Source organism: Struthio camelus, chromosome 5 (genome assembly GCF_040807025.1).
Source record: "Struthio camelus isolate bStrCam1 chromosome 5, bStrCam1.hap1, whole genome shotgun sequence".
Classification (NCBI taxonomy): Eukaryota; Metazoa; Chordata; class Aves; order Struthioniformes; family Struthionidae; genus Struthio; species Struthio camelus.
Genome location: NC_090946.1, coordinates 3914661 through 3939412, shown reverse-complemented (window position 1 = coordinate 3939412; position 24752 = coordinate 3914661). Strand labels below are relative to the sequence as shown.

The 24752-nt window shown below is 52.1% G+C and overlaps 3 protein-coding genes across 3 annotated transcripts; all 3 read right to left on the bottom strand.

The window, feature by feature from the left end:
* Positions 1-83: 83 nt before the first annotated feature.
* LOC104140263 (pepsin A-like) lies at positions 84-3298 on the bottom strand. Its single transcript, XM_009668943.2, has 9 exons — positions 3191-3298; positions 2530-2677; positions 2253-2370; positions 1910-2028; positions 1511-1710; positions 907-1023; positions 681-825; positions 431-529; positions 84-238 (listed from the first exon to the last, which is right to left on the bottom strand). Exons 1-9 carry the CDS (start codon positions 3280-3282, stop codon positions 86-88), a joined length of 1191 nt encoding a protein of 396 aa, XP_009667238.2. The 5' UTR covers positions 3283-3298; the 3' UTR covers positions 84-85.
* A 4710-nt stretch (positions 3299-8008) lies between these two features.
* Positions 8009-11148, bottom strand: LOC104140197 (pepsin A). The gene is made up of 9 exons (XM_009668827.2): positions 11057-11148; positions 10513-10669; positions 10304-10421; positions 10008-10126; positions 9705-9904; positions 9350-9466; positions 9012-9150; positions 8565-8657; positions 8009-8278 (listed from the first exon to the last, which is right to left on the bottom strand). The coding sequence occupies exons 1-9, from the start codon at positions 11113-11115 to the stop codon at positions 8129-8131; spliced, it is 1152 nt and encodes a 383-aa protein (XP_009667122.1). The 5' UTR covers positions 11116-11148; the 3' UTR covers positions 8009-8128.
* Positions 11149-17208: 6060 nt separating this feature from the next.
* On the bottom strand, positions 17209-24752 carry LOC104140039 (pepsin A-like). The gene is made up of 9 exons (XM_068944200.1): positions 24625-24752; positions 23666-23819; positions 23071-23188; positions 21965-22083; positions 20667-20866; positions 20057-20173; positions 19471-19615; positions 19001-19099; positions 17209-18154 (listed from the first exon to the last, which is right to left on the bottom strand). The coding sequence occupies exons 1-9, from the start codon at positions 24675-24677 to the stop codon at positions 18002-18004; spliced, it is 1158 nt and encodes a 385-aa protein (XP_068800301.1). The 5' UTR covers positions 24678-24752; the 3' UTR covers positions 17209-18001.

Below are 24752 nucleotides of genomic sequence, written 5' to 3'. Positions count from 1 at the left end.
ACGGACCTGCCCTTGCTCCCCAGTCCCAGCGAGGCCAGCGCAAGGACTAGGGTCAGCAGCCCTTTATTGTGCCACGGTGGCAGGTTCACACTGCGGGCGCCAGCCCCACCATGTTGTTGGCCCTGTCGAAGACGCTGTAGTAGTGGCGCAGGAAGATGTCCCCGAGGATCCAGAGCTCACCTGCTGCTGTGTGGAAGTCGAAGACCCCGAAGCCACTCAAGCAGGAGCCGTCCTGTAGCTAGTGGGGACAGGAGGCAGCGGTGAGCGCCGGCGAGCCCTCATCACCAGCCAACGTGCACTCCGCTGGGGAGGACAGTGCATCTGTCCTCCTGGAGCAGTTTCTGTCTGTCATCCCCTACACAGCGGCTCTCCGGGCTCTCCCGGAGCTGTTTGCCTCCTCCGTCTAGCCATGCCTGACACATGTACCTACCTGGCGGATGTAGGCTTGGGGCGGCAGTGGGAACTGGGCGCCGTTGATGATGAAGATGATGTCAGGCAGGCGGCTGATGAAGCTGCAGCTCACCATGGACTGTGGGGTTGGGGGGAAGTGACAGCTGTGCTTCAGGTTTGACCTTTCCCATGGGAAGCACATGCCCAGCCTCGAGCAAAGCCAGGATGCTTGATTCCTTGCTCCTCCCACCAACTCTTCTTCCCGTCCCGCCCTGTCCCCTCATGCTAACCAAGCCATTGCTGGCCTGTGCAGCACCAATTTCATATTGGATGTTGTTGATGCCGGCAGCAGGTCCAGCCACCAGTGAGGTGCCGCTGTCCACGATGCTCTGGCAGCCGTAAGGGCAGGCGATGGGGCGGCCGTACATGGTGATGCTGGGGAGACAGGGGCAGCCCATAAGACGGGCATCCTGGCAGGGATGTGGTGGCACAGGGAGATGGAGGGATGGGCACTACCTGTCCACTTTGATTTGCCAGTAGGTTTCTGCGGACAGGGGGATCCAGCTGAGGTTTCCGGTGAAGTAAGTGTCGTCGATGCCACCAAACATCACAAAGCTGCCATTCTTCCCGTCGCTGGAGAGGGGTGATAGGGGAGTCAGTGAGGGCTAGGGCAACAACGGGGGATGTTCTGCTGGCTGACATGAAGCTAGGACACTGCTCTTCGCCGGGGACTCCTGATGCCTTGTCTCCTGGTGGAAATTACCAGGAGGCGAGGGAGAGCAGTGGTGCCTGCTGTGGTGCCTGCTGTGTCCCCTTGGACCTGGCTGCTACTCCTCTTCTGCACAAGAGAACACTGTGTGCAGAGTGGGTATGTGGGCTCCGATTGGAGAGACCTGCTGTGGGGAGTCTAGCAAAGCATGAGTTCAAACCTGCTTTGGGAATGAAGTTGTCTTGAAGCTGAGCTCTGCCCTTCAGTAATGTTACTTCCAGATGTTTGTTTGATCCCTTGCGCAGAATGCTAGCTTTGCTGCACGCCAGCAACGACTGCATTTCCAGCCTCGCTGGGCCTGGTGGCTGTGCAACGTGCCTCAAGAGATGCCCGGATCCAGCTTAGACTTACGGAGTCAGGTAGATGGAGAAAAGATCCTGGGACACCAGGCCTTGGCTCATCATGTTGTCAAAAATGGGGGTGGCTCTGGAGGAAGAGATGCTGGGGAAGGCCAGCCCCAGGAAGCCGTCAAAAGGTGCATAGTAGAGGAAGGAGCTGGGCTCAGTCTTGCTTAGCCCAAAGATCTGATTGGGCACCTGGATGCCCCCAACCTGTGGGGGAGACCGGGAAGGATGAGGCACATGTCCTGGGTTACACTGCCCCATCCGCAGGTGGCTGGGGAGGACGGGGAGAGACCCAGATAGCATCAGTGTAACTCCCCTCCTCACTCTGCCCTGGCTTTGTCCCCCTACCATTGCCTTTTCCCCCACTCCTGCAGCCAGCACAGCTTGCCTTTTCCATCCTCCTCACCTGGACGGTGTCATAGGCCAGGTAGCCCGTCATGCTGCCAGTGCCGTACCAGGTGGAAACGGTGGCAGTAGTGCCGCGATAGGTGAAGGACAGCGCTGGGTTGTAGCGCCGGTGATCAGCTATTACGGCAGAGAAGCGGAGTGAAAAAACGGAGCTGGTGGCAAGCACAGCGCAGTGCAGCTGTTGCAGCCACTGCTTCTGGCATCCCCCAGAGCTGACTGGGGTGATTTAGCACCCCTCTTTAGGGCAGAAGAGCAGAGGCAGCCACATCTGGGCTGAGAGATGGGTTGGTGCCGGGGGGGGGGGGTACCATCCCACTGGATTTGCGTCCCGCAACGCTTACCGCAGGCATCGCTGAAGCAGTATACCGAGGGCACCCACAGGTTGGCGGAGCCAGTATCGAAGAGGACGGCAAACTCCTGGGCCGGGGTGCCAATGGAGATGGTTCCCACATACTCCAGCTGCCAAACCACAGCAGAGGGTCTTAGATACCCACCCTGCAGTGCGCATCTAGCATGCCTAAAGCACCCATGCACGTAGTTCCCCTGCACGGCATTGCCCACCGCCGCTCCCAGCACCAGCTGAAGGCCATCACATCCCCCGGGTCTTCCCTCACTCACATCCATGTAGTTTGTCAGGAACTCGGTGGTGGCTGCAGTGGGGAAGTACTTGGCAGCCAGAGAGGGGGGATGTTTGCTCATGAAGTCCTCCAGCAAGCCGTGGTCCATGAGGGTTTGTCTCAAGGGCTTCCTTTTCCTCAGGCTCACCCTAAGAGAGAAGGCTGCAGTTAAAGATGGGGGCAGAGAAGGGTTTCCAGGCGGCAAGAACTGGCTTTTCATTGCTTCTGGTCAGGACTTTTCAGGGGGTTGATTGCAGGCGATGTGCAAATTCCTGGAAGAAGCTTGCTTATAAGGCACCGAGGCTGGATGGTTCCCCAGAAGAAGGTCTCCCAGACCTTTTTTTTGCCCAGGAAAATGACAAAAAGCCAGATCTGTGCCTCCAAGAAGCCACTGCTTGGGTTTAGCCCGGTGCTTTCCAGTGAGGAAGGTGGTGATAACGACTAAGCGATAGCCCAACCCTGCATACGGTGCAATCCACCTCCAGCATGCTGGGATGGCAGCTGCCACTAGCTGTAGGGGGCAAGCACTGCCTTCCCCAGCCCAAAGCACAGGCTGCATCCCGGGTCCTACGCTTGGGGTGCAGCAGAGCTGGCCGTGGGGCTCCACCCCAAGTCCCCCATGAGGACCTGTGTCCCATGTGGTGCCTTCCCACCCTACTCACTTGGTCACCAGGCCCTGAGCAACAGCCACCAGCCCCATGAGCCAGAGCCACTTCATGGCGAAGCCTCGCGCTGATGTGCGGGGATGGAGCATGACGGTGGCCCTGGGGCACTGGCCCTTATGTAGGGGCCATGTCGAGGTGTTCCTGGCCCTGGGAGCCCGGATAAGGAGTGCCGGTCGCCCCGATAAGGGCTGCCTGAGTGCCCCAGCTCAGCCCGGGCAGCTGGAGGCCCCAGCCTGAAGTTGGCACAAGTGCCGGGGCTGTTTGCACACCCGTGGGAGGCACAGGGGCTGGCTGGGCACACGGGCTCCCTTGGTCAGGGGCACTATCCAGCTGTTCCCACCCCAGCTGCAGGGATGGAGCAGGTCTCCCTGTGGGGTGGGCGTAGGGGCTCGGGACGTTGAGCTGCAGGAGAGGTCCCCAGGCGCAATGTGCTGGTGGGCTCCTACATCTTAGGGTGCCCAGGGCTGGCTTTGGGATGAAGTGGCAAGAAGCTGGTGACAGGCTGCCACAAGGCCGCCCAGGAGCTGGTGGGGGGCTGAGAGCTCAATGGGCCATGCTGGCCCTGGGGGTCGGAGCTGGCCTCAGCCCTGCCATGCCACATGGTCCCAGAGGGGACCCTTGTCTGCAGTGGCGGGTGGTGCACTTTGTGAGCCACAGACCTGTGTGCCAGGAACAAACACAGCACTAGGTGAGCCCTATCAGCTCGGCGACAACATTTGCTTTGCACGGGGCTCTATCAGGCCCGATAAGCAAGCGGTGAGCAGCTGGGAGCGCCGTTGGCCAAAGGCAGCGACTGCCCTAACAAAGAGGCCTGTATTGCATGGGCTGAGTGTGTGGTGGGGTGGGCGCAAAACCTTATCTGGGACAACTCCTGCATGGCTCAGGGCAACCCTCAGCGCCGGCTGAAGGACTCTTCGTCCTGGTGTCTGCCCCATGCAGCAGCAGCAACCCGGCTAGGGCCGCAGTGCTGGAGAGCTGCCTTGGGCATCCCACAAGGGGCTGCGAGGACCGTCCTGGCAGGCAGCACTAACTGCCGGGGTCTCCAGTCCCGCTCCCTGCTCTGCCCTGGGGAGGCCTCTTGCAGGCAGCCAGTTGCTCTGAGGGGCCCCATCCCTAGCAAAGTTCCTGGAGCTGGCAGCTCTTGACCCGTCAACCCTTGTTCTCATCAAGGAGTTAGCATCTCCCAGTCCCTGTTGCCACCGTGCTGGGATGGTCCCCTGGGAGCAGGAGGGCCACCCTTGCCTGCTTACCTGCTCTCCCCCAGCCCCTTGGTGATGGTTTCTGCACCTCGTGGAAACAGTTTGGCAAGAGGGAAGACCAGAGCTGCCATCTACGGGCAAGCGGGTCTGGCCAGCCAGCGTGTCAGTCCGGATTGAGGCCAGGGATGGCAGGCTGCTGGCTTCAGGCCAAGAGCAGTCTCATGCTGTGGCCTGAGCCCTATCTAGCCTTTGCAGTGGGAGCCCGCAGGGGCTGATCTGGGAACCCAGCTCTGCTCTGGGTGCAGCACCATCCAGCTGAGCAGTGCAGTGTGGCTGGCAGTCTAGAGGGTGTCCGGGAAAAACAATTGAGCATCCCCTCTTCTCCTCCTTCCCCCATGCCCAGGGTGCCTCGTGCTGTGCCGAGCAGGGGACACGGTGTTGTACACGACCAGCATGTGTGCCGCAGAGATGTCGCATGGCTCGGGGTGATCTCCTGAGCCGTGGGGCTATTTGTCAGGACAGTTGAGCTCCTCGTTCTGGGGGGGTGTCTGCACCAAATTCGCTCATGGTGAAGTTCTTGGATACCTTTATTGCCCTGTTTCTGACAAGATGAGCGTGGCAATGTCCCCCCCCCCCCCCCCCCCCCAGCCCGGGCATGCTCAAGGGAGTGGGATGCTCCATGCGGATGCATGTCCTAGCCTGCAGGTGTTGGCCCACCAAGTTGTTGACCCTGTCAAAGATGCTGTAGTACGGGTGCAGGAAGATGTCCCCAAGGACCCAGAGCTCACTGGCTGCAGAGAGGCAAGTTGATGCCCATGAAGCCGAGGATGCAGGTGCCCTGGATGCTGAAGCTCCCCGGGTACCACAGGGAGCACAAGTGGGGCAGGGGCTCAGGCGTGGCAGATGGCACCAGCGGGCTCCCAGCCTCGCAGGGCTCCCTGCACACCTCCAGCTCTCATGGGCATCTCAGCATTTCCTGGCCACCGTGAGGAGGGCGTGTTACCTGTGCACGGGGATCTGCTAGGAGTTCTCCTGCAAGAGGGGGATCCAGTGGAGGCTCCCAGAGAGATAATCCATGTCAACGTCCCCAACCAGCATGAAGTTTCTGGTCTCGTTGCTGGGGAAGGCAAACACACTCTCTCTGCTACAGTCCACAGTTGGGGGCTGCTGGTGGCAGGGCACCAGGCTAGGAAACTTCCCTTTGCCCTGCCGCGCTGTTGGGATAACCCTGCTTTGCTCCAGACTGGCTCCCGCAGTGGGAAACACGATCTGGAGACCAACTCGCTGGATTTGAGGTACTGCAGCAGGACATGCTGCAGAGACCTCCCTCCACCCAAAGCAAAGCCTGGCTGGTGTTCCTCTGGCACTGCTTCATCCTTGCATCTCTGGCAGCTGAGACCCAGCAGACTCAATACTCACATCCAGGTTGTTCACCAGGGGCTGTGTGTGAGCCCCGTTGCAGGGGGACAGGTACATCTTCAAGAAGTCCTCCAGCAAGCCGCAGTCCACCAGTGTCTGCAGCAGGGGTGATCGTCTCTGCAGCAGCACCCAAGACCCTCAGACCCCGGGGGTGAGGAGCTGCCTGGCACCCCCCCCCCCCAACCAAGGCTGCCACAGGAGGCTGAGGCTCAGGGATGTCACTAGGGTGAGCACCCAGCCCAGCTTCCCCCTTACACTGCTGCAAACAGCCCCCCCACACACACTTTATCCCCATGCCATGATTTAATATCTGCAAATGGGACTTGCAGCCCTCTTCCCGGCTGCAGCCAGCCCCAGGCTGTGTCTGAGCCTCCCCAGGGGGCAGCGTGAGAGCCTGGTGCTGGGACTCTCTGCTTTCTCTCTTTTATATGCTCAGTGTAACCCTGATAAGAAAGGCAAACCTCTCCAGGTGGGCTGGTATGGGGAAGGGTTCCTGGAAGGATTTCCGTTGCTGCTGCCAAGGCCAGGACGGCAGAGGGGGCTGCTGGGGATGATATCAGCCTCTTTGGCCAAAAAAAGCCAGCGTGAGCTCCCAAGACTGTCAGGCACAGCCCATTTTCCTAGCCCGTCCAGTCTGGGCTTGCAGCACGCATCTCCCGGGGTGCCAGGCACCGCTGTCCCCAGCATCCGGCAGCCCCCGGCAGCAGCACTGCCACAGGATCCCACTAGACAAGGAGGTCATTGCGAGGGCCATGACGTTTGCTCCCGTCAGCTGTGCTAGCATCATCTGTCCTGGCCTGGGGTGGGGGGGGGGCGGAGGTGTGCAAGGGGCACAGGGAGACAAGAGACAAGGATGAGGTTTGGGATGGAGGTAGAAATGCAGGATGCAGGCACCATTGCTGGGGCCAAAAGCGGCTCCAGGATTGGGATAACCCTGCTACATGCTTGCTATGCTCTCGAGGGCTGAGGCATTGAGTCATGCTTGGGCATGCAAATCAAAATACACACGGGGTCCCTCTATGAGATAAGCACTGCCTTAAGAGACACCCCAGCCATCCCGGGCATTGGTCAGAATCTGGCTCAGGCAGTTCAGCAGTGAGATCTCCAATGCCTGTCATGAGATGTCTTTGTGAGTCCCTATCTGGTCCTGAGAGGGGAGTTTGAGGATGGAGAAACCTGTAGCAAAATCAATCCCTTGGAAAGGAGATGCTGTGACAGGCCTGTTTCCTCCTGAACCCCGAGGGTGAGGCAGGAGGGAGTGAGGGTGGGTGAATTCAGGGCCATTTGGAAGGGAAGGAGCAAAGGAAATGTCTGGCTCTCCTGGGCTGGAGCAGAAGGGGAAAAGAAGGCATAAAAGACTTCTGTGCCCTGGAGACTTTCTAGAGATGTCAATAGCTCTCTGCTCTTTCCTCTTCCAGCATTTTGGGCACTCACCAGCTTACCAGCTCCCTTAGGATGGCTGAAAGGCACAGGGCTGGGGGCTGCCCCAATGCCTGACTGCTCTGGTGCATCGAGGTACCTGCTGGCATCAAGGGTGGGATGGACAAGGCGCCTGCTGGTGGTGCCTGACCCTGTCTGTCTGTGCTGGGGGGAATGTGATGTTATCCTGACCTAGTCATATCACATTTTAATGGCCGTTGCCAGGCAGAGCAAGGCCACAGGGAGTGTCTGAGCTCTTATGGTTTCTTGCGGATGCTTGTTTGTTTTATTTGCTTCCTGCCTGTCACATTGAGGAGATGTGGCCCATGGAGCCCTGGAGCCAGGCTGCAGAGTGGCGTGGGGTAGGTGAAGCCCAAGGGCTGGGATTTGCTGTCCCTTGTTTTGGCTCTGATGATTTCTACTCCCCAGATCACTTGTACCTTGATGCATCCCCTGCAGCTCTACCATCTCTGCATGCCATGAGCCCCCCACCCCACCCTCCCAGGCTCCATGTGCTGCCCAGGTGACCTGCTATGTCCAAGGGTAGCCTCAACCCTTCATCCTTCCCCCTTTGACCAAGGCTATGGGCCTGCCGTTCAGCTGGGGTAATGCAACCAGTATTTTTCCCCACTGAGACAGTCATGTGGGCACCCTGTGGGCTGCACCCCCTGCACGAAAGCTCTGTGGCCCTGTGTTAAGATCAGTCGAAGGATAAGTTGGCAGCATCAGTATCGGGGCAGACTGAGCCCATCCTTCAAAGGGACACACGAAACACCAGTGCTTTTGCATTGCTTTATTCTGTATGATAACTGCCACAGGAGGGGATGGTAGCACTGGGCCAGGACCAGCCTAGCTCTCCCTCTGAGACAGTTTGCAGATGTATGTGGTGCTGGCGTGCTCAAGACAGGGGGGACAGGCCTACCCTGTTGTTGGCCCTGTCAAAGACCACATAGTACTCATGGATGAAGACGTCCCCGAGGATCCAGAGGTAACCAGACTCAGTGGGGAGGTTCATCGCTTCGAAGGCAAGGCTGCAGGACCCATCGCTCTGCAGTCAAGAACATGGACCCCAGTGGTTATTGGTGTTTTAATCGCCCTAGCCCTCGAGGTGAGCTGAGGGGTGAGAGGGGCTGGGCAGTTCTGCAGGTAACTGAGTTACGCAGAGATGGTAACCCTAAATGTGGAGATTCAGGGCTACGGTGGGGTGAAGACATCTAACTCAGCTTTCCTCAGAGGACTGAAAGATTATTCACCCCGCTCAGAGCCCCACCTGGCTTGGCTGCAGGGTGCAGGGGGCCACATGCCCCAACCCCCTTCCCATGCAGGATGCTCACCTGCAAGATGTAGCTGCTGGGAGGCACAGAGAAGGCTTGGCCATTGAGGTTGAAGACTATATCGGACAAGCTGCTGATGCTGTCGCAACTGATCTGTGGGGAAAGACGAGCAGGCAGGGATCAGTGGCTGTGCAGGCAGGCAAGGAGCTGGCACAGAGCTCCCTGGAAGAGATGGGGACCGGCGCACCATGGAGCTGCCCCAGGGATTTAACTCTGCACTTCTGCCCTGGAGAGGGGCTTTCAGCTCTGAGCAGCAGCAGCTGGCTCAGTCTCCAGACTGGATCTGGCCTTTAGAGGGAGACAGAGCCCCTGACTTTGCTCTGGTAGCTGTGCATGGGGCATGAACCCTCCCCAGGACACAACCAGGCTGGGCCTTCAGCATGAGCTGTGCAGGACTAGGGGTTTCCCAAAGCCCTGCCTGCTTCCCCTGCTCCCCTGGGGTCTCACCTCGCCGTTGGAGTTGGCACCAAGGGCAGACTGGATGTTAGCAACAGCGGTGCTGGGGGCAGCCAGCAGAGAAGTGCCAGTGTCAATGATGGCCTGGCAGCTGGATGCACAGGCAAGGATCTCCCCGCTCATGGAGACGCTGGAGCAGAGAGACAGGAGTGAGGTTCTTGGTGCTGTGAGCAACCGAGCAGCAAAAGGCTGTGTTCCCTACTCGCCAGCCATGGCTCGAGCAGGGCATCAGAGTGTCGTGGGCTCCACGAGCTGTGTCTCCCTTGGTCCCATGGCCATTGCCCTCATGCCTGCCTGTCCCTCTCCCAGCCCTGGTGCAATGGGGTTACCTATCCATGGTGATCTGCCAGTAGCTTTCAGCAGAGAGAGGGATCCAGGTGAGGCCTCCAGAGGTGTAAGAGTAGTCAATGCCGCCAAACATGACAAAGCTGCCGCTCTCATCATCGCTGTGGAAGGGAAGAAGAATCAGGTGCCTGGCCAGAGCAGTTGTTACAAGGGACCGTGGCAAATGAATTGTGTGAAGCTGTGACCAGACATGGTGGGCTACCACATCGCACAGAGCAAGGTGCAGAAGTGCTTCATGCAAAGCATGGGCTTGGGTCTTGGGCACAACTGGGGACCATTCAGTGTGAGAGGACTAGGAAACCCTCTGCAAGGGCTGGGCCATCTCAAGCCCTAACTTACTTGCTCAGATAGACAGAGAAGAGGTCCTGGGACACCAGGTCTTGGCTCATCATGTTGTCAAAGACAGGGGTGGCTCCAGAGGAAGCGATGCTGGGATAAGCCAGGCCCAGGATGCCATCAAAGGGGCAGTAGTAGAAGAAATCGCCAGGCTCAGTCTCACTCAACCCAAAGATCTGGTTGCTGATGCTGATGCTCCCAACCTGGTCAGAGAGACAGGGAGAAGGAGAGGTGCCTCAGTTTGCCCTGGAAGTGCCTGATATCTCCTCTGTTGCGAGGCAAGGAGCTGAGGTGTCTCTGTCTTACGTCAACAGTGTCATAGCCAAGGATGCCGGTCATGCTGCCGGTGCCATACTGGATGGAGAGGCTGTCGTTGGTGCCCTCAAAGGTGGAGGAGTCTGCTGGGTTGAAGCGGTTGTGGTTGGCTATGGACAGAGGAGAGAGAGACAGTCATTATCTGGCCATTTCTTGGACATGGGATCCAAGGATAAGGCAATGCTGCTGCATGGCGCCGCAAGAGATGCTGCGCTGCACTACGAGGCTGAGCTGGGGTGCCTGGTGGGGGGCCTCTCTGCAGCCTCCAGTGGCTGCTGGACACGTACTGCAGGCCTCGCTGGAGCAGTACACTGAGGGCACCCACAGGTTGGAGGAGCCGGTGTCAAAGAGGACGGTGAACTCCTGGGCCGGAGTGCCGATGGAGATGGTGCCGAAGTACTCCGTCTGTCAAAGCAGGACAGGTAAGGACTTAGTGAGCAGGTGGGATGCACAGCCTGTGCCAGCCCGCAGGCTGCCACCTGCCTGCCATACTCACATCCATGTAGTTCTCCAGGGGCTCGGAGGAGACTGTGCCGGCCAGAGAGGGGAAGTATTTGGAAGCCAAGTTGTAAGGGTTGTGCTTCAGGTAGTGCTCCAGCAAGCCATGTTCCTTCAGGGCCTTCCGCAGGGACTTGCCTTTCCTCAGAGAGATCCTGCATGGCCAGGAGGGAGAGAGGAACTTCTCAGGAACGAAGAGCAACCACCAGCCCTGGGCTGGAAGGCAGCGTGGTCCCGCGCTCCTGAGGCAAGAATGGCCCCCCAGGACTGTGCGCTCCCCCCCCCACCCCCCGGGAGCAGTGGGTCCGAGCTGTGCGATCACCTTGTGCGAGTCCTGGGACACGTCTCTTACAGCAGGCCCCGAAATGCATGGTGTGGGACCCAGGGGGCCACCCCTGCCTTGGGGAGCCAGGGCCATTGCAGTGGCTCAGAGGACGCATCAAGCAGACAAGAGAGCCTGGGCACTGGGGCGCTCAGGATGCCCCTGATGCAGCATGGGAAGCAGTGCTCAGCACCCCCTGCAAGCCACACCCGATACTCACTTGGACACATGGCACTGGGAGAGAGCCACCAAGCTGAGAAGCAGGAGCAGCTTCATCATGTCTCCTTACACTCAATTGCCAGTGCAAGGAATGGAGCAATGCCCACGTCCCACTCCTTATATACTCAGCGCACCAAGCCGCTCTTATTTGGCCAGCATCCCTGATAAGAAAAGCAAACCACTCCGGTGGGAGTTATCACAATGTCCTTAAAGGTGATGTGAAGGAAAATCAAGATAACAGATTTCCATCTTCACCGGGCTCGCGCTAGAGAAATGCCTAGCAAGGGATTAGGGATGCTCCTGACAGCCTCAGCTTGGAAAAGTAATGGCTTCAAGTTGCTTCAGGTTGTGACGGGGAGGGTCTTGAGGGAGCAGGGCAGGATACAGAGGCTTTTGGCAGGCTGGTGCATGCTACTGTCCTTATAGGATTGTAACGCACGGGAGCAGTCAGCATGGGCAAGGACTCCTCTGCCAAGCACTGCATCCCTAACAATCCCTTCTGCAGAGCCAGCGAGCGTTGTCCACAGCCCAGGGGAGCAGGTACTGTGAGGCCGGGTGCTTGCCAGTTTTGATGCTGCTACATAGGGAAGGGAGGGCAGAGGATTAATGGTGACTGGGGACAGTGCGGGAGGCAGCCTTTAAGGGCCACTGCTGGGGATGAGCGGTGGGGCCCGCATCCACCCAACTTGCCTCGGGCAAAGAGGGCCAGTGTAACTCGGAGGGGGTGGGGAGAGAGAAAGGAAATGTCACTTGTTTCCCAGGAGGAGCCAGTTACTGGGACCTTTGGGTTCAACCCTCCAGGCCTGGATGTACAGAAGACTTGTTTGTGCCGCCACTGGACTACCTCTGATGTTATGCAAATCAACAGCATACCTGCGTATGAGGAAAGGCAGGGTAAATCACATGCGATTAGATAACAGCATTTATTTTGCAATTGGCTCTAACTTTCCAGGGATAACCACCCCCATTGCAGAGGATGACGTTTTTTATGGGCTTGGGAGGTTTTCCTGAGGTCAGGAAAAAGGGTGGGGGTGAGGGGCTGATCTGGATTGTCCTTGCCACTCTTCAAAGAGCAAAGCATCGGTTGGCAGAAGTTTATCACTGTGGCACTTGCACAGAGCTGTAGGGCTGGCACAGAAATACCCAGCTCTTTACGATATCCTGGTATCTCACAGCCCTTTGCCATTAGACCTGATCATCAGCAATATTTGCTCCTGTGCTGGGTCCTCTAGCACAAAGATAAAGATGTCCCAGTCTGCAGGGAATGGGATAATTCCGGATGGGATGCCAGGAATATAGCACAAGCTGCGATTGTCCCTGCTAACCTCCCTGCTGCTCTGGACAGGCAGACCCCTTTGGACTCATTCTTCAGCTTCTTTTGCAGGACACTGACCTGGGATGGTTTAGGCAACTGGTGGGACTGGTCCCAGCCAGGTGCAGGCATGTCCATGCACTGCAACACACAGGAGGACAGGGAAAGCCAGGGACTAAAAAAAGAGGCATCTACTTCCACCTTACATGCAGCACTGCCAGGCAGGAGATCTTGGCTTGTCCCCAAAATAGAAGGGGACAGTCTGGACCTGGCAACAAGTTACAGCCTCAAAACCCAGTATGGAGCCCTGGCATCATGTTCCTCAGTGGCCTTGTGCAGCCAAGCCACGTGCCTGTGTCCTAGAAGTAGCCATAAATTACAGAGAAAATCTCAGATTAGACAACAGCATTTACTTTTCATTTAGTTCTATTACACTCCTGGCCCTATGTAAGTAAGGCAACACATCTTGACGAATATTAGCTAAGATAAGGAATAACCCTAACAAAAGATCTGGTTTGGAGCAAATATGTCCTTGCTGCATTAAAAAGTTTATTCATGGACGTTTATCAGGTCAGAGCCTAGGTAGACATGCAGCTGGGCTGGTAAGCTACCTTAGCCAGCTGTCCTGACACCCCTCAGGGGAAGGCATTAGCTTTGCCTGGGAGGAATTAAATTTCTTTTCCCCAACGTGCTGGATGTTGTCCACACACAGAGGAAAAGACTGTTGCTGCTGTGCAAAGCCTCTTCCACTGCAATGGCCGAGACAGGCAAAGAGGGTTTTACCACTTTCTGCTCCACAGTGACAGCTGGGGCAGAGCCAAGCAGTGATTTGCCCAGTGTCCTCCAAATACTAGGAACAGGTGTTGCAAATCCTGTTTGTATATAGGGGAGATTCACAGGCCTCATTCACCTATTTTCCTAGCTCTTGTTTGACTAGCTTGTGTTGAGGGATGCGCCAAAAAATTGAGCTGTAGGAAGTCCTTCACAAAGCCCTCTCACACCTAACCCCTGGTGGAAGGGAAGGGCTATACCATGTGCAGAGCAGTGCTTGTGCGTTGCTCCTTGTGTTGCTACAGAGCGCTGCCTTTCCAAAGCAGCACTAAGGCATGTGAGCTTTCCACAGGGCTCTGTCAGGGTAAGATTTAGAGAACTGTTGAAGTTCAGACTTTTTCCACCCTTCCACTCTCCAAGGACTGAGACCCAGGTACTCCACCAGGGAGGCAATTCAGAAGCTGCTGCCTATAAGGCTTGGCAAACAAATATTTCTTGCTGTTGTAGCTAGCACTGTAGGAGGTCTAAAGGAACTGGAGTAGGATGCAATTTGTCTGCTTTTAGTGCTGGTGGTGGTAGTTGTAGCTCTGTGGTGTCTGTAACCAATGGGCAAGTGTTAGGCACTGCTCCTGCTTCAAAGGGTTTAAGACTGCATGGGGGAAGAAGGGCCTGCTGGCCCTGGAAGATGGACCTGAAACCTTCTGTGAGTTGGAAACACGTGTAATGCAGCCACACAGCACAGAACAGAACAGAAGGTAAATGGTGAAGGTGGACTAGGAGTGAGGTGGCTGAGGAGCTGATGTGCTCTGTGGCAGTGATGGCGGGGAGCAAGGCCATAAATGGCCACTGCAATTTCTAGGGGTAGAAAGGGAAGGAGATTTTGGTTGCTTTCCCGAACAGGCCCTGCAGTCAAATTCATGTTCCCATACCCTGGATGCTCGGGGAGCCATTCGCGCAGGGTCCTGGCCTGTCCATCGTCACTTCCTTGTTGAAGGCTTGCTGTTACCTGAGAACCAGTAAATCCAGAGAGCTGCCCCAGGAGCAGGTCCTGCGCCTGGAATAACAAGGGAAGCCACGAGCTTGCATAACAGTTACAGTCAGCCTTGTTCTTGTGTACTCCAGGTTTGCTGGAGATATGCAGCCACGAGGTGAAGGACACAGAGGTCTTCCTTATGAGGTAGGGAACAATATTATCTAAGGTAAGGAACAGACCAACAAAGGGGTCTGGAAGCGGGTAGTCTTGTCCTTGCCACATTGCATATGATAATATTTCTGTTACTGGCAGTTTATCTCACAGCTCCTATATAAAGCTGTGGAGTTGGAGTTGATCTGGAGAAAAGTCCGATATCCTGATAACCTCCAGGTATTCGTGGTGCAACATGCATTTTGGAAGAGTTTATTTTCCATTTCCTGTTCCAGGTCTTTCAAGCAGTGGTGGGGGAGTAGCAAAGCGGATCAGATGTAAAGAGGGAGATTTAAATAACTTGGTACCAGCAGCACCCTCAGTCTTCAGCCGCAGCTCCTTTGTCTGTTTTGGCCCTGCTGTCTAATTCGGAGGCACATATGTCCTGCAATTTGACATGTGGCCCTTAAGAGGGGAGGGCACAGTCCTGCCTTTAGTCTATTACTATAATTTGTGCTTTGAATTCTTCGCTTACTGAGCTGGGCTTGAGGAATATCAAGCATGCAGGGATCCTGCAGGGCACAGCTACTGACTTGCAGCAAAGGTTCAACAAGGGACCTGTGCTCTAGCAGGTTCAGGGAGAGAAAATGGTGATGTTTGCATGTATTTTCATCCCTTTTCACTTAGCCAGTATCTGGGAGAAAACTGCTTGGGAACGCTAGAACTAATATGCAAAACCTTCCAGCTCACATGCCCAATGGGGGCAATTTGGCTTCATATGAAATGAATGGCTACTGCATAGGCCTCAATTCCAGATCCTCCTGGAGTGGGGCTTCATATTCCAAATTAATGAGAAATAGTACAAATAGTGCCTCTATCTGAGCAAAAAGGCCAAAAATCAAATGGGTTGAGAGACTGACTTCAGTATCCTTCCCTGGTTAGGGCTGGCCCTTTTGGTTTAGAGAGCTAGCAGGCTAAGCGGAGGAGAAAGGAGGACTTCTCTTAGATATCTCCCAGCAGCACTGAATTCATGAAAGCAGTAGTCTTTTCTCCTTTTTTCAGTTTCCCACATCTCATTGCCCTGTCTGTTGAGGCTGCAGGTCTTCAGTAAATTTGTGAAGTGTGCAAGCTCATCTGTACCTTACACTGTTGACTTAGTTTAAAATATGACTACTCTCGGGGTTAGTGCTGGGAAGTCCATTCCTGTTAAGTGTTACCTCTTAGTCTGTTCCACGCATCTTAGGTTTCAGTGAAGCAACAAGTTTTCTCAGATGAATAGGTTGTTTTTTTTCCCCCTCAGCTTTGTGCACATCAGTAAACATGTCACTTCATAGTCTGTACTCTGTCAGCTGAGGCAATGGCCCTGCAAGACTGATAACCAGACAGGCATCATTGCTCTGCGTCTACCAGTAGCATGTTCTTGCAAAGGTAGTAATCCTTTACATCTCAGAAAATGTTTTTGAGCTGAACACAGATTTCTGCCATACTCCTGCAAGTCTCTCCTGCCTCTGATACTTAAAGCAGTTTGCAACTGCTCCTTGCTTCATTGATGGCTACTGAAATTACAGTAAGCATTATTAGCTTACTAGGAACTAGTGATGCAAACAGTCAGCTCTGCAGCCTGACCTAGTTTATGCTTTATTTTTATGACACAGACTCCTGCAAGTTCTGCCCACTGGTCCACTGCATTTCTGTCAAATACTTTAGATTGTCTCCGTATCGCTCCCAGGATGGGACTCAATATAATATTAGTTCAAACACTGCTACAGGAATTTTGTCTATTTGTGGGAGAGACATTTGCCCCGATGTTTGTTTTGCGCCACCCCCAAATGCTTCTTTCTGCACTGAAATTCATCCTGTATTTCAAGTGCTAAATTCCTCTTTCTCAGCCAAAAGTTAATGAATTGTGCTTCACTCACTAAAGCTTGAACTTGCTGTCACATGGCAGTTTCATCTCATCTTCCCTGCTTTTGGTGGGAAGCCACTCTTGCAGGGAGTCTTCTCCTGAAAATGACCCACTGTTGGAAAACAGTCATTAAACATGGTGTTCAAGCGATATTCATGTGTGTCACCAGAGAATGGAAATATTTTTTAGATTCGTTTTCTATAAATTTCAAGACTAAGATTTGCATTCCTGTCCTCTGCTTTTTGCATTCTTTGCATTCTGCATGAAGGGATATAAAGTTTATTTTTTCACTGCCCTTGTTTTCTTATGAACATTAAAAGTTATCATTTTCAGTTCCTGTAAACTGGAATTTAGTTTTAAGTTACTTTAAGTAAATAGCTCTTCAAAGACTTTTTTTTTTAAAACCCAATCAGCACATTCAGAAATAAAATTGCTCAGGAAAGCATTCATCTGAGAACAGAATTCAGGAGACTAAATCAGTACTTTCTTATACGACAGCCTTTTTTCTGGGCAAACAGTAAGTGTTGGCTGATCACTATCATTTCATTTCAACAAACTGAGAAAGCCTAAAGTTCCAGATTTGTATTTTAGAGAAATGAATACATTCTGTAACTCAGCCCATCCCCATCAGTGATCAGAATTGTTTCTGGCAACTAAAGCGCCACAGTATACAAATAAACATAACATTTTGGATTGCATGCATGCTTTTTCCTGGCCTGTAGGTAGCAATGTTTACCGGGTGTCAGAGAACTTACTTTATTGCACGAATCAGAGCCTCTTCCCTAAACAACTTTTCACAGGCTGAGACCTTTGCATCGCGCAGGTCCTGGTCACTAAAAGTCTGTTGTAACAACAGCTGAAAGCCTATTCCCTTTGCAGTTGTTTTTTTCTTTTTTTTGCTGTACCATAAAAAAGTTATGTCCTGTGTTTACATGCTGATGTGAAACGCCCTGTTCTGAACACTCGCATTTTATCCCAGATTCAGCCTTGCCCTGTACCATAACATGAAATAAAGACTTGAAGCAATTTTGAAAGCTTTCTTTTATTCATATTGTAGACCCATTATTACATAAAACTGTGGCTGAAACAGAATTACACATGCAAAGTCATAATTACTGAGAACCAGAATTTCCTTTTCTTGACAGGAAGAAATCACTTGTCAAAATAAGGGAAGTTTTGGAACGAGCTCATTCTTTACCAATAGATAGCAGCACCAGGAGCCAATGAAAGAATTTCTGTGTTCAGGAATCATTGATTTTTGACGTATCATTGTACAAAGAGTCAAGGAGCTGTGGAATTCAATGTGAGAAAAATCTCAGAATAATTTTCAAGCAGTACTAAGAAATCTAAGAACAGGAGAAATGTGTGAGAACTAAAAAGAATCGCCTTTAAGATGCAAAATGACTTTCAAATAGTGGTATGAAGATGCTTTCTCTGACATGAAAACTATAGAATAACTCACTAGTTCTCTTTGATGCATACAGAAGAGAAGCAATATGGCCCCAAGCAAGCTGGGATTTGCTAGGGAAGCAACCTCCCCTAGCACAGGTGCCAGACTGCAGAGATAGGTTTAGTAAGAAGTGTGGCATCCAGTCGAGGAGCTGCAGTAAGAACAGCTTGTGTGGTAGTCGTTCATGCAGGAAGAGAGGGTTTGATTGTACTGTTAGTTTTGGACATAACGAAGGAATCTTTGTTCCAAGTACAAGATTGTGTGAATGCAGTCAGGAATGAGCCCGTTTCCCCGTGGGGTGACTATATCAGATTTAAGTGTAGCAGGGGCTCCAGAGAAGTAGGGATGGCACCCCATGCCAATCCCGTGGGGCTATCAGTGTGTTCATCGCACAGGGGCCAGGCCTACTTGGTTGTTGGCTCTGTCAAAAACACTGTAGTACTGGCAGAGGAAGACTTCACCAAGGATCCAGAGTTCTCCAGACTGGGCAGGGATGATGGTGCCTTCAAAACCACTCTTGCAATAGTCTTGATGCACCTGAAAATTCTTAGTGTGAATACTGAACTTAAATTCCAGTGATTTAGCTGAGTTACTGCATTCTGGAAGCACTGCAGGACTACTTTTAATGTGCATTAAAATCTTGAATACCCATCTTTAAGAAATATGAAGATGGACCAGGCCTTAGATGAGACACCCCCTTGAAACACATGTGCTGACTACAGAGAAGTTTTAACAGCAAGTCAGCCAGTCACCTGCTCAGGGTACTGTGCGTCGGCTAGATAAAGAAGTTGGAGCACTTAATTGGCATAGTTGTTCCCTTCAGTCTTGAGGGCTAATTCCGTTGGGAAGGATTTTGCTGTTAGTTTGGCTGCAGAAATATATGGGCTTACTCTTTGCCTTTCCTCAGCTGCAAGGTGCTAGTGGCTCATGCCAAAGGCTAGTGCTGTCCCCTCTAGAGTTAAGGGTTCTTTTCCTCTGAAGAACTCACTTTTTGCTTTTATCCTCCAATACACGTACACTGCAATGAGATGGCTTAACCTAACCTCCTGGTAGGGCAGCTGGATTTCCCTATTCCACTGAATTTCCCTGTCCTGGTGACAGCCTGTTGATGTTTGATGCCACTGAGGTGTCTGCCTCTCTTTTCCCCAGTCCTTTTCACATAGGCTCCCCTTAATCTTGGTTATTGCTTTTGGAGTCCTCTGGGGAGATCCTTAGGCCCCTTCAGTTTAGAGGCAAACACAGTTTGACCATCCATCACCTATGCCCTTCCAAGCCTTGTGCCGTGAGATGGGAGAGGAAAGTAAGCAGTGCAAACAGTGAGGTGGCTTCCGGTGCTAGTCCTCCAAACCAGCCCCCAAGGTCACTTTCTGGGCAGGCACTCACCTGATGGATGTAAGCCTTGGCAGGCACGGGGAACTTGATACCATTGATAACGAAGACAATGTCAGGCAAGCAGTTCTTGGCACTGCAGGTGACCACATACTGTAAGGGAAAATGAAATAAGCAGGGGGGAAAATTAAGCGTACCTCAGACAATCTTTCCAGAGGATCATGTGAAGAGAGGCAAGCTGCTTGTGGAGTGGCCAATAATTTTTACACAGCGAGATGTTTTCAGGAACTAAATGTGGCAGCTTCAGATTTGAAAGCAGCTTTTTTGGCTCAGACACCTAGTGGTGATTGGAGACTTGAAACATCAGGGGAACTGGGGAATCATCCTGTTGACCTGTACTCAGGACCACTGCAATCTGTGGTTATGCACTCACAGAATCAGAGACTTGGGAATCTGCTCTGGTCCCAGTCAGATCTGTGCAGTGCACAACTCAGTTCCCATCCACCCCTCCTTCCTGCTCTTACCTCACCATTGGAGTCCTCGCTGGCACCAATGCTGTGATGGATGACAGTGATGGAATCAAGGGGCCCAGCCAGCAGAGAGGTACCAGTGTCGATCATAGCTTGGCAACCCCTTGGGCAAGCAATGACCTGGCCATTCATGGTGATGCTAAAAAATGAAGTCCCAGAACACTTTGATCTCATTTGATCTCACTTACTACCTAAATCCCAATGAGTGTCTTACTGAAGTCAGATGGGGAAAATTTCACCTGGCTGCCAAAGATGTATCTATTGCTCCTGTAACCCACTGTAAATGTATCAGTATGTGCTGTTAACTTCCAGCTGGTGCAGATACTTGTACAAGTGTGTTGCTCTGTGGAGGTGAGTGCGTCACAGCAAGCTCCTCTTGTGGAAAAGTTGTGAACCACTGACCCAATATTCCAGCAGGTGAACCTTTGCCTATGTTTTGTGCAAGGTGTTTGCATGGCTCCCTCTCCTGTCTCTATATCGTGCATTTTCTAAGCTGAATTTCCTTTGTTTGCTCTAGATATCTCACTTCTGCCTCTCTGTGCCTAAAGCTTCAAGTTGTACAGGGAAGCGCAGAACTTACCTGTCCATAGAGATTTGCCAGTAAGTTTCAGCGGACAGAGGGATCCAGTTGAGTCTTCCAGAGAAGCAGGAATCGTCAATGCCTCCAAACGTCACAAAACTCCTTGTCTTGTTCTCACTAGAGAAGAGAGAGGGGACAGCAGAGAGATGTTGAGTGAATGGTAAAAGAGTAGATAATAATTGCATAAAACATTGCAAAAAGACTGCAAGTGGGGAACTCTGAGGTAGCTCGGAAGTATGGTTTTTCACAGCAGTCCTAAAACTGTTGTCATCTATTTCAGGAAGCAGAACACGATGGTGGGACTCAGTGCTGCTCTAAGTTGAAATCAGTTTAAACTTTCCATGACACTTCAACTCTATAAACCTGATTCTCCCCAAATTTTCCAAATGTGGTTCTTATGCCACTGTTCATGATGCTCCCAAAAATGCATGGTTTGTGACTAGCCTTGAACATCTCCCATTTTCCACCCAAGGATTGCCTGGAGTTCGGGAATTCTGCTGGAGACCTCTCTGGGAACAACTGCTGAGAGACATGGTATACAGGTATGAGAGACAGGTATACAGGTATGCATCTTGTCACAGACCAAGGGGATCTTCCAGCCCCAACTTACGAGCTGAGGTAAAATGAGAAGACAGCCTGAGATATCAAACCACGATTCATCATGTTGTCAAAGACAGGGATGGCTGTAGACGCAGCAATGCTGGGGAAGGCCAGGCCCAGGATACCATCAAAAGGAGCATAATAGAAAAAGGAACCAGGCTCGTGCTCACTCAGGCCAATGGTCTGGTTGCTGACCTGGATGCTTCCAACCTTGTTAGAGAAATGGAGGGAATGAGACACGCTGCATTCTGGAAAAATCTGTCCTTTCCTACCAAAGGGAGCGGGGAATCCTCTGGAATATTCCAGAAGTGTGCTACCTTCTCTGTTCCTCACATGAGAACCCTGAGATAGCTCACAATTGAGCTGTGACGAGCACAAAATACAAAGCTCAACTACATCCCACCTTTGCAAAGGATGCTGCTGAGGAAAGGCCAGGGGAACAGTCACTGCCTACAGCAAGCGGCTGGGGCACCTGCTTGGCACGAGGGTAGACTGAGTGCAGGCAGCTGGGAGGGCTGAATCGCTCAGGCCAGTTGGTGAAGGTTGTTGGCTGTCTTAGCTCTGCTTGGCGGCAGAGGGCACCAAACAACACAGAGAATCTCTGCACGTTCTCCAAAAACAGGTAAGACTAACTGAAGGGATGAATTGGGACACTTCAGGTTTCTTCACTTCAGGTTTGCTTGTTACTGATGCAATTATGGCTGGGTTAATGTCTGTTATTTTAATTTCTGTTGAATAACGTTTGATTTGACTCCCTGCGTATAGAAACCTTTCCTGGGCTCAGAATGAGGCTGGGCTACTCAGAAGGTTTAAATGGCTCATATGTAACACTAAAAGAAAGCACCTGGCAACTTCAGAAGGTATCCTTGCTAGATAGGGTCCAGTTTGTCTACTGTCACCTAACTTTGGCAGTAGAGGGAACATTTTATTAATGTTTCCACTAACAGTAACTTGGGAACAACTTCGACTTGAATTCATTCCATTTAAAAGCAGCTTGCAGGCTGCATAGTATCTGTGCTGCTCCCACTAGCCATAGCATGTGGTGTTTCTTGTCTAGCTGACAGGACAAAAAGGGCAGATGAGATGCATGAGAGCCCGGGAGCACTGAGAACCCAGGAAGGGGCAGAGGGTATTCTCAGGTGGGGATACAGGAAAAGCTGTGCTTACTGCAGTTGGAAATGTAGCATACAACTCTGGAGAAGAATCCTCTACTAATGGAAAACCTTTTCCCAGCTCTGACCTGTCTTTACACCCCCTCATACCTTCCCTTTTCCACTCTAGGTACCAGGACCTTTTCATGTGACTCACATGCACAGTTTCATTGGCCAAGACTCCAGTCATGCTGCCAGTGCCATAGTAGATAGAGACAGGCTGGTTGATGGCTCGGTAGGTGGAAGATTGCTGGGGACTGAAGTGGTTGTGGTTGACTGCAATTGCGGAAGAGTTGGATTGTCACAACCTTGACCCTCCGTGAAGACAAAGGTCAAGGCTTAGACATTGCTGCAGCTGGCAGGACTGGTGCATTTATGGAACATTTTATGCTCTGATACTGCCCAAGACCGGCAGGAATTCACATGTGAATACTGGAGATGAACTGGAGGTAACTCATTTAGGAGGATTCCCTGACCCCTCCAGGTCATGAACATAGATAGGAGGATGGGAACCTCCAAAAGCTGATTTGAATGGGCTGTATTCCTCTGGGCAATGCACACTTGTGCCAGAGGGAAGAAGCTCTTCTGCTCCCTCTACAGCATGGATTTGAGATGCCATTTCCATTCCAGACTGCTGGGACCCACCGCTGTATGTGGTTGCCATACAAAACTGGTAATCTAGCAGCATTTGGACAAAACCATGCCTCAGGCTGTTTCCACCCGCCATTTAGCAGAGTTTAGCATATGGCCAAAGCTCCAAGTTACCAAATGGACCATGTGCTCTAATGGTCTGACGTCCTGTCTCCTCCTCACCACATTGCCATCTAGGCAGGCCATAGGATTGTCTCAGGGTGTCTGATCCCTCAGAAGGGAAGCATCTCCTATAACTTTCACCCTTGCTGTCCTTAGATGCTTTCTACAATGCCTGGAAAAGCACTGCCAACAATTTTGTTTCACGAACTGGAAGTTTGTGCTTGATCCTTTATCTGCTCTTAGCTCTCCCAGGGGAGAGACAAGTCAGACCTCACCTCAGAGGAAGTGTAATCACAGCCGAGGACAGTCCCTGTCACTGAAAATCACAGTACCGTACTTTCAACTGAGAGCATCTCTGTCCAAGAGGCTCTGCTACCAGGCTTATGTGAACACCATGAACTCCCCTCCCAGACACTCAAGCATGGTGACATAGTATTATTAAGAAACAACGCCAGGTACAGCTGGTAGAAATCCACTCACCACCAGTGTGCGAAGACTGCCATCACTTACCACAGGCCTCGCTGGAGCAGTTCACTGAGGGCACCCACAGGTTGGAGGAACCGGTGTCAAAGAGCACAAGGAACTCTTGGGGTGGGGATCCAATGGAGATGGAGCCGATAAACTCAATCTGTCAGTGGGAAAGAGGAAGGTTTCAAAGGGAACAAACCTTTGCCATGTGGAGGCAGTGCCTTCAGGAAAATGAAAAGCCTTCTGTGGGAGAGCTTCTCCCATTACATTTCATCAAGTGCACATCTGGGGTTTGGGTTCTGCACATAGGGACAAGACAGGCAGCAGCAAGTAGAAACATTTTGGGGGGGGAAGAAGATTGCAGCCTCTGCAGGGCAGCAGGAAGGAGATGTAAGCAAAAGATGTGCCACATTGAAGAATGGAGAGAACTGTGCTGTTTCACAGAGAAGCCAGAGTCAGTTGCCCAGGAGATAGATAAGATCTTCAGGATAAAAAATGGGAGTAGAACTTTTCATATAAGGAGAAAAATAATTAAAACATATTTTCCTTGTTTTTAGGGGCTGCTGCTAGGACTCCTAACTGTTCCCTAAAACAAGCAGAGCTGTGTGCTTCAAAAATACCCTCCCGACACACTTACATCCATGTAGTTTTCCAGGGGGTCAGTGGCAATCCTGTTGGTAAGGTTGAAGAACTTGGAACCCACATTTGAAGGCAATTTTTTGGGGAAGTCCTCCAGCAAACCCAGTTCCTTAAGTCTGCACCTCAGGGTCTTCACTTTCTTCAGTGGGATCCTAACCAACAAGAGGTGTGACAGAGCCAAATAGCACATGAAGAAGAGGTTAGCCTTGGGTTTAGATAAGTCCATGCACATCGCATGTTGATACTGCTGTCTTTTATCATAAACCTTATCAGATATGGGGACCTAGGCGCTCAAATTCTGCTTGGAAGTTGGTAGATTTAAGATATATAATCCCTTACATCATTTTGAAGTTGTATTTCAAAACGTGACTATTATGACAGAGTATCTAGCACACCCAGTGGGCCGGACATTAGCCACATGCACATTGGAAGACTTTTTGCTGTGCAGAGCCCCTTCCACTGCAAAGGATGGGACAGGCCAAGAGGATTCTCCTAACCCTCCTGCTCCACAGTGAGAGCTAGGTCAGTTTCTTGTCCATGTTCACATCAAGGGCCGATTTCATCTAACTAAAAAGATGTATTATGTACCTGCATGAGCTAAGCACTGCTTAGCTTCTGCTGTAAATAATGGAGAGAAAAGAATTCTTTTTGGGCATGGCTCACTAGCCTATTTTAGACAGGTATTTAAGAATAAAATATTTGTGCCTCTGTTTGTGGGAGAATCAGGGACTGCAAACCTGACCTGCTGAGTATTAATCTAGCACCTGAACTGCTGCACCTTTTCCTTGGTATTTGTACTGCTGTGGAAAAATAACAGGGAACTTCCTCCCTGCTGCCCTTCTATAACATAAGGTAGAAAGACCACATACTGTGAATCGTCACGGAGAATCCCCCTCCCTGTTGCCACAGGGAAGCTGCGTTCTTCCACCTGAAGCAATGTGCTCCCCTAGCACTCACCTGACCACGCTCTGCGAGAGCACCACCAAGCTCAGGAGCAGGGGCAGCTTCATGATGTGTCCTTATGTCCAGGAAGGGGAAGGAAGGGAATGCTGCCTACGGAGCAACACGTTGGTGCTGCTGTTTGC